This window comes from Trachymyrmex septentrionalis, unplaced genomic scaffold (genome assembly GCF_001594115.1).
Source record: "Trachymyrmex septentrionalis isolate Tsep2-gDNA-1 unplaced genomic scaffold, Tsep1.0 scaffold83, whole genome shotgun sequence".
NCBI classification, from domain to species: domain Eukaryota; kingdom Metazoa; phylum Arthropoda; class Insecta; order Hymenoptera; family Formicidae; genus Trachymyrmex; species Trachymyrmex septentrionalis.
Window position 1 is genome coordinate 135,142 of NW_017306018.1, and position 10,033 is coordinate 145,174.

The 10,033-nt window shown below is 31.6% G+C and overlaps 1 protein-coding gene across 3 annotated transcripts in view; it reads left to right on the plus strand.

Annotated features, from left to right (window-relative positions):
• Positions 1-6,674, plus strand: part of LOC108755070 (potassium voltage-gated channel protein Shal) — a 98,884-nt gene extending 92,210 nt beyond the window's left edge. For all 3 annotated transcript variants that reach the window (XM_018497831.1, XM_018497830.1, XM_018497825.1), the window contains one exon: positions 6,517-6,674. In XM_018497831.1, the coding sequence (XP_018353333.1) occupies positions 6,517-6,657 (141 nt within the window). In that variant the 3' untranslated portion in view covers positions 6,658-6,674. The remainder of the gene's footprint in view (positions 1-6,516) is intronic.
• Positions 6,675-10,033: the final 3,359 nt, after the last annotated feature.

The following is a 10,033-nucleotide window of genomic DNA, read 5'->3' on the forward strand; positions in this document are numbered from 1 at the left end:
TATTACGCATATTGCATATGTATATATTATGATGTTATAGAGAAATTTGCTATTAATCTTGAAAGATTTAATGTTTTATATGAATGTCTTAATACAAGTTTATATGAATGCTTTAATACTTGTAATTTTTTTGCAAACATCTGATTTAAATACTTGCTTTTGCGCTCACTGCAAAAAAAGCATTGGCAGTATAGAAAGAGCATTAGCGCTATTAAGCAATACACCCAGAAATAATGCGAATATTCGATTTAATACGCTTACATTACGTTCATCGATTACGCTTTGTACATTTACATTTATATGTAATAAATTTATTACAGGCGGATTATATTGTATTGATTTTATCGCAGATTATGCTCATATCGGTATTTTGAATGTACATACAAAGTATCTACAATATCAAATTGCAATATAAATTACAATGCATATTTTTTATATATGCGTAAAGTTGTCAAAATTTTTTTAAATATTAAATTTTTACAAAATTGCTTTTATTTGCTTCTTTTTTAATTTTATTGATTACTTTTTAATTAAGCTTATGCACTAAATCGGCTAAATAATAATATTAAATATAGTGAAGTTTTTGTCGGAGTCTTCGTAGGACACTCTGTGCGTCGCATATATTTGTATAATTGTGTTTTCGAGCATTAAAATTCAAGCCGATTTTTGTTTCTATATTCCTTGCGCCTGTCTGCTCTTTTGCGCACGAAGACGTGCGTTGTCTCAGTAATTTTTATTATTTTTATTAATTTGAATTTATTTAAATTATTTTTATTAATTTATTCTTTTTCTACATATGAAGTGCTTATGTATTTTATTACTGTTTCATATAGAACTAATTTCAGTCTGTATTGCGTCGTATCCAAAGATATATAATGAGGGCACTTCCATGCAAGCTGCTCTGCGTTTTGCTGCTTTAATAAATTTGTCGGGTATTATTAGAAGAATGTGCCTCGAATATCTCTGAACATTTATATGCCGTGAGAGAAATGAGAGATGCAAACAGCTTTGTCATAATTTTTTTTTATTTTTAATTCTTGTACTCTTATTTTCTTTTCAAATAAAAATAACGATTTATTTTTAGTTTAATTTGATGATTTTGCCCCATAAGATTTTTCTATGATTTATCATCCAATCCAATAAAAGCAGAAAAAAATTAAATAATTTAGAACAAGATTGTTTAATTAAAAAATTAAATTATTTAATGAAGAAATGATTTAATATGATATACTATTGCTATATTAAATAATTTAGTTAAATTACAGTTATAGTTAATAAATATAGATGACATTGCTTCTAAATAATGACGTTAATTATTAAAATACTAATAATTCTGTGTCTTCAAGACTAAATCAAATATAAATAAAATGTCTATATGAGCTTCCGCAATTGTCAGTGCGTAAATAATGTACCTATTTATAAAGCGACAAGATATAATTTGTAAATAATTGGAATGTACTCATTACTATGTGCAATTATATTTTATCGCCTTATAAATTAATATACTATACATACATATGTATATATATATATAAATTTTTTTAGATTAGATTTGTCTTTACTAATGAGATGAATTCTGAATCTCAAGATATCTCAATTTTTCCGTATTTAAATGTTACTCTTAAATATTGCACTACCAGTTAACAGACAATATTTAGAATTGGTCCATTTGTCAGTTTGAGAGTGCATTCAGAACCACATGCGCGTTGCGACTGCATTTTTTTAAGTTCACTTATGACTATCATGCGTTGTAATGTATCTATATTTTATCCGAATATTATCATCTATTTCTTCACGTTTACATATTAAATAATACTCACGACCATCCACGAAATTGTACATATACGATGATGAATTTATATTTTATTACATTTACCATTTAAATCATCATATGTATTGGCAAATTATTGTTTTTCAAATGAGTCGTTGATTTTAAATTGTATTAATTTCAACATTGAGAATAATCCAATAGGAATCGAAACATTTGTTTTAATAAACTTATGTTTTTGTAATTAATCCAGCATTAAGATCTAGTTTAGCTCGTAGCCCTTGTTTTATTTTTAATTTTATAAATTTTTTGCATATCATGATTCAAATTGGGAAAAATTGTTTATTTCTTTTGCATGCTATGTTATGACCAAGAGATTAAGTTTTTTAAAACAAGGTTTTGAAAATGAAAAAAGATAATTAATGCTGTTATGTTCTGCTCAATATTATTACTTATTCTAGCTATATTCTTCATTTTTTTGTGGAAAATTTAAGATTTCTCTAGAAATTGTTTTAGGTTCAGATGAGTATTTCACTTACTTCTCGGACACGTTACTGCACAAGCGTCAATTCGATACATCCACTCGATCTCGGGACGTTTCGCGATTTAATGCACTTACGCGTGCGTGCATATAATTGCGGCGTAACGTGAAGCCTCGCAATGGTGAAATTATCAAGACTTGTAAAGTAATGGCATTATTGTGGACATTTTTCAGTCGTGCGATTGTGAGGGGTTAATGTCGCACGTGCTGCGACATGTCGCGGAAGGTCGACCCACACGTCTTAAGTTAAACTAACATAGAATTTACTGCATTGCAGTTTGCGCAAGTCTAAATCGTCGATAAGCAAGCAGAGTAATGCCGAATTTTTATAATGTATTGAATGAATAATTATTTTGAAATTTAGTACAGTAATATTATAACATAATATAAACAATATTAAATTTTCTTGACAACCTTTATAATGATTATCAGTGATTCTAACAGTTTTCTTGCTTCTTGGCTTTATTATTATTTCATTATTGTTTATTTATGTATATACTTCAAACGTTTTTAATTATTTAACCTTGTTTAATTTTTGCGACATATGTTCTATTATTTTTGTTATAATATCTCTTATCGATTGTTGCAAATATTGCTGGTTATATATTAACGTAAGTTTTGCGTAAGTTTGCAATTAATTAATTATTTATATATTTTGAATATGTTTTACACATATTTTATTGCGTTATCGATAATTGATGCTTATCTGTAATAGCGTCATCTTTATTTTATTGACTGCTGATCTTTTACAATGATTTTTTATCATTTGACCATTGTTATCTAACACTTTGTCAATGTTACATTGGACATCGGTATCTTTGCGATAGTAGGATGACTGTCTTAATTTATTCTGTGCATCTTTATGTTTTAATTCAAGATTCAATGAAATAATAGTATTAATATGTATTAGTTACAAGTTAAAAATATTTGTTGGAGATTTTAATGACATTTATTATACAATTGATCTTGTATTAGTTGTGGAAGATCAAAAATGTTGGTTAAAACGTCTGCAGTTTTGGGTTTATGTAATTTTTAAGTCATAAATTCACCAACATTCATATGTGGGATTTCATCGATTTTTTATAACTCTTACTTATTATTGATTTATTTTTAGAGCCTTATTTATTTATTTTATTATTGATATTCAATATTGTTTGATATGAAAATTACATCGAAATTACAATGAAATATCTAACAGTGTTTTATTTGAACTCTGAATTGATAAAAATTGTATAAAGGTGATTTATAAATGCATGTCAATATTTCAAGAGCAAATTTATACATTAAAAGTAAGTAAAAAAAACGTCATATGAATGTATGTTCCACTCGTGCATCCATTTCTTAAATAATGTTATTAAACTTTGCGTAACTTCGTTTTCATATCAAACATATTTTTAACTACAGTAAATAATGACAGCGGTTAACAAATCTCCAGGATGTGGATATAGGGAGGGATATTTTAATATTTAATGGTTATGTAAAAATATCCTTTGCATATCTATACCGCATAAATCTTCACGTGGTAGTTGGCACGTGTACAGTGTTCTCAAACATTTTTAGCTTGCTTCTTTAAGAAAGTATGTATAAAATTGGCTTACAAATCTAAATAAGAAATGACGATAGATATACGTTGCACAGTTCAAATTTCTATTTGAGTATTCTTTGGAACTATTAACAAAGATGTAATATATGGATTATATTAAAAATGTAAGATGAAATATAGAGCATCAATCGTGTCTACGTCATAGCTTAATTCGATGAGTACGTCACACAACTTCTATGTCTCTCTTATATATTATCTAATTTATCATAAACTTAAAATAAAAGACAATAAGAAATAAATATATATTTAAACATTTAAATATATATTTAAACAGGATTAATTAACTTAAGCGAGTCGCTCTTTATATAAAAGAAATCTGCGATTGCAGTTTTAAAGATTGATCATCACTGATTTAAACATCTCTACCACAATTTTAAAACTGCTTTAACATTTATCGTATTTTCGAAAACTTGTTTCCTTAGCAGAAACTTACTCTCATATTTTCTAAAAAATTTTACAGGCGTTATTGAAGTTTCTAGATATCTTACAACTTTTTTAACACGTTTAAAGTTACATGCAACACGATGTACGTAAAATTTAAAAAATAGTTCAATTTCTTTGTAAGAATTTCTGGAGACTTTACTTAATAGTCAAAATATATTGTAAGACAGGAAGAAATCGTGCGATAATTAATTATATTCCGCTTAACCTTTCTCTAGCCGATCGTTATCTCAGTGCATTCATGCTAGCAATTATGAAATCGATTTGTAATTACCACTACACTGCCTTATTACTAATGGTATAATTAAACGTCTGAGATAAGACCGATCTGCTGTTATTAATCATGAAAGACGTAGCACAGAAAGTGCTAGTGTTAAGCGCAACACATTAACTGTGATTACTGCGGTAAAGTTCTACGTACGATTAATGCTCGAGAGGGTCATGCAGCCAGGACGAGTTATAAACTCGACTTAGAAACTACGTAAAGTATAATGATTGCTTGCAACTGTTACGCTGCGATTATCAGGAGTTGTTCAATTTATGATCTGCGCTTGTGAGATGTATAACGCACTTCGCATGCGGCTGATAAAAACGATTTCGATTCTTCGCTCACGATTCTTCTATCTTGTAAGACCGATCTTGCTCTAAGGTGTTTCAATTTCTGGAAAGATACGACAGTTTTGCTCTGATTATTCTTGTATAAGATGAGCTCAAAGAAAAATTACAGTAGCCTTATACTCCAGTTTATCAATATAGTTTTAATATAATATGCAGGCATGATAATTATTTATTACTCATAAGTTACGACTGCATTTCAGAAACTTATCGCATGTTTTATTTTTATTGAGACCTACATAAAAGTCTCTACCTCGCACGTATTTTTTGAATATAACATTTAAAATCAAATCGGAAACTGAAATTGTTAGGCTAATTTGCAAAAATGACGCCAATTTATTCTTAAAGCTTTTTAAAGCTTTTCAATTTGTGATTAACTTTGTGACAATCGTATTAGCCTAAATCTATACTATTAATATCTATATACTATTAATTTAATAAATGAAGAAGTCTACGTTATTTTCGAGAGAATAATTTATAGTAGCTTAAATTGTGCGTTTGAGTTAAATTAAACAATATTGTTATGTATCGAGTACCATTTTGGTATCAGCGAAGTGTCTTAAGTGGAAAGCACAGACTTTTGCATAAAGTATAACATATAAGGCATAAAAAATTCAATTAATCACGAGTTCTTTATTTGAAAGGAAGGAAACGAAGGACTTTGATTGGTTAATTTTCTTATGCATTACGTGTTATGTGTTATACAAGAGTCTGTACTTCTCGTCTTACATTAGTTTGATTCCGTACACTGTTTGCTTCCTTCTATCTTCATGTTCTACATTTAATGGAATGTATTATTCTTATTATTGTTGTCTTGTTATTGTTGTTATTATCCTTCTTATTGTATTGTCGTAATTTGCTTCGCACCCTGATTTCCTCTCGATTGTTTTCGCTCGTACATACATGTCGCATCGTCGCATGTTTCTTTTTGTATGCACGCATAATTCTTTTTTCGTTCCGTCCTCTTCACCCTCGTCTCTTAATCTCTCTTTGCTCTTCTGTCTCTTTTATCGGGACGGAAGTCATCTGAAATATTTTTCCCGATCACCTCCCTCGCCCTCGGAAGATTCACTTGCGTCTTGCTCTCATTTGAAGTCGATTATCAGCTTGCGACAGTTCATTTCACTCAGTAGAGGTAAATTATCAAAGAACCTCGAAATTGCAATGTAAATTTGTATGACCAACATCTCAATTTGGTTGTAACATTGATGATCACTTTTCTTTCCCGAGGAGAACGAGAGGAGCAAGAAGAAGAGAGAAGAGAGGGACAGGGTAGACATAATGTAATTGCTTAGTCTGGGTCTAGAGATTAGAAGCTAGACCAATTGAGTGAGAAGTGGAGTAAAAGTGGCGAAAATGTAAGAGTGAATGAGAAAATGCGAGAAAATTGAAAAAGAATGAGAGAGAGAAAGAGAGAGAGGGGGGGAGGGGAGGGAGGGAAGGAAGGAGAGAGGGAGAGAGAGAGTAGAAGAATGAAGAATAAATGATGAAAGGGAAGGATGATAGAAAGAGAAAATTCATACATATCCGAAATGCCACTTGTTCCAGGACCTAAAGAAGCGCGATTCCCACATCTGCGACATGCAGGCCCTACAGCCACTTCCAGCCCCCACCAACACCGCCAACACCGCGCCCGCCATGACTACTTCCGGTGGGCAGCCACCGCTCCCGGTATCGGAGACCGTTTGAATTACGACGATCACGAGAACCGATCACGATCGTCCGTGTGCGATGCGCTAGCCACGCATTATCACACCACCACTCACCTATAAACTCACCGTCGTCCTTCTCCACACCTGTGCTCGCTGAACCCGATGAACGAACCACGGCCGACCACGGTCGAAGCAACGGTGAGCCATCATCAATCATGAATCTTAAAAGGGCGCAGCGCGAACCACCGGAAGTAGTCGTGGATCATGTTAGTCCGTGATATACGCGTGATCTTTCGATTGTTCTATTTCGCACGTTTCGGAAGTCCCGTAAGTGATATTGCAAAAAATCGCGCGTATGGTCGTTTATTTATCCAGAGAACGTATTATTTTTAGTATTTTTGTGTAGTGTTTATCATGATATTATTTTGTAGATTTAGTTGAAATCCACTAAATTATAATAAACTGTATAATAGAAGTGAATGGATTTTCAAATATTTTGCACGTAGATATATATATATATAATAGTAATAAAAAATGGAAAATTTGATATTATTATTAAAATGGGTATTTAAAATTAATTGAAAATTCTTTGAATTTTGAATATTATTTTGAAAAATTCTACTTTGAAGAGATTTTTTGTGAGTTAGCTTTATTTTCCGTGAAATAATGTCGCTTTTGTTTTATTATATTATACATCCATAAAATTTAGAAATCGAAATCGATCTGTTTCGAATGTACTCTCGAGCTATGTTATTTACTACTTCAATCTCACTAAATTACATACATTGCGATTGCAAGTATATCTGCAAGTATACATTGAATTCACGAATCACTAGTTTTGCTTACAGAATCTATTCGCATTCACTTCCGACGATTCACGCTACTACCCTCGAATATCGATCGGTTTCAATAAATTAAGATACCTTACTTGGTGATTGGGAAATGATAATTGAAATTGAATAAAACTACTTTAATTTTGTGATTGGAGTTTACTTGTTTATTTGAAGCAACTTTATTTTGCTGGGTAACAATTTTCTTAGTTATTCTTTGTTTAATATCATGTGGCATTTTCAATTATTAACGTAGAGATTATTCTATACTTTTTAAATAAATATAAAAGGAAATACATGTTCTGTAATCTTCAACGATGGAGTGTAAAACTTTTCGAGTTCCTACTTGGAATATTTATTTTAACTTCTCGCGTTTATAATTAACCTCTTGTTCTTTTTCTTTCTTAAGATATAGCGAGAAGATCATGTTAAAAAGTAAACCAATCGAATTGTTCGGAGGCGAATTGACGATCAAGGTTAGTCCGGAGGAAAGGTGATTTACAATTGGCCAGTGGGCGTAAGACAATTTTTCGAGATTACGTTCGCTTCGTTTGCCACCTTGAAATACGTATGAAGCTGAAAACGCCCATTCGCGGCCTAGGACCACCGGATGAGTTCTGAGTACAGGCAATTTTTTCGGATTTGCGTCGGCTTTCTCTGACGTATGCGGCCTAGTTTCGTCGCTGAATCGAGCTACGACAAGACAATCTTTTTCGTTGAATCGCGCACGAATTCCCAGCAATACACAGCCTGCAAACGAACTGAATAATTGAAAAAGTTTATGTGTTCACGTGTTCAGAATTTGGAGATGTTGAAATTTAAATATTCTTTTCTTATCAATTTTTAAATTTTGTGTGGATTCTTCTCACGAAGGCTATTGCCTTTATTCTAAAAACTAAATATATTTCTTACGTCTTTGTATTTTATAAATGACTTCCATAGCAAGAAATTCTGCATTATTACTATTTTAATTAGTAATATAAATAATAGTACCATTTTTTTTGTCAGTTTCTCAATCATCATACATAAATCTCTTTTATGAAACGAACGATTTGATTTTAATTTATCAAGCGCGACAATTGTTTTATATAATATATATTTTGTAATATACACGAAGTGTCACATAATTGTTTTGTTAAGTTTCGATATTGTTTCGAATTCGCGCGATCGCGCGGCTATGAATTGTTCGCGCCTTTCAATTTCAGTAAAAACGAGTCGTTTGCATCGATGCCACGCGATGGAGATCGTCATCAGATTCAACGGCACTTTCCGCGGTTTCGCAAGCGGATTGATTCGCTTCCCTGGAGAGGACGGAACGATCGTTCGTTATTCAGCGGGATCTATACAGAGGATCTAGGAGGATCTATGCCATCGCGATGCGGATCGATTGTTATCGAAGTACGAGGACCGACGTGCGGTTCCTGCTATGCGATCGTAGTCCTATTAGAATTTTCGACGATTCGCAAATTTCCGTTTGACGGAAAAATGTCTCGTATTAGCAACGTTTGTTTGCATGTCCTCGTTGCAATCGCAATACCTGATTACATGCCGGATGGATTTCTGCAGGAAGAGGAAAGCGATTGAGCACTTCCTGATGAAATCCGTTTACGCCATATGACAGTTAATTAAATTAATTGATTAAATTGTGCCAGCGACGAGTTCGCAAAATGGATAACCCAGGTGTGGCTAAGTGATTGCGATTAGGGTTGCGCAATTATACGGGATTTGTCCATGCGAGATTGAGTCCTTGGGGGGTTTTGCAACATGTTACTTCGCGTCAGGCCGTCCCTTATATAAATAATGTTCTTTCAATGATTCTTAAAAAAAAAGAAGAGATGTATTGTTTATTGCGATTGTTCAAATAGCTCGCAAAATTTATTAATTACATCGGAATTATAAATTTACTTACGCTATAAAAGCAGCGTTACTCGACATAAATTTCATGACTTTTAATACTTTACTATATTAATTGTGGAATAGAGAGTTATAAATTTATACGAATATATAATCGCAGTTATACTGCAGCTTATATACTTCTAAGTTAGTTTTCTTCCTGTCATTGGAACTATCTCTATATCGTACGATTATGATTCACAATCAGATAATATTTAACGGTATGTAGGGACGAAATACAAACTTAAGCATGTCCGTTTAAGAATTATACTATCCAGAATTATGTTAAGAAAATAAAACTTTCAATCTTAATATCAGGAGTACAGTGGAATTTTCGCTGGGCGCTCTCAGGAGAATAAAACTCTCAAGTGCCTACTCAGTTTCAGCAAATTATATGAAATCGATCATTTTTAACATGTATCATATGAATTACTATACTACGCGAAATTATATATGTGTATAATATATGTATCAATTGTTAATGTGAAGTTAAATGAAATAATTTTTAATATGTTGTTACAGATGTTTCTATAATCAATCTTCTACAATTTCAAATGCTTTCGAATAAAATTCTATTCAATCAAACGTTTATTGGATACATTAAACATTATTTACTTCTGAATGAGACCATTTATATTTTTAAGTGTCTTTATACATAAAGATAAGTCTTTAACAAATATTATATATATA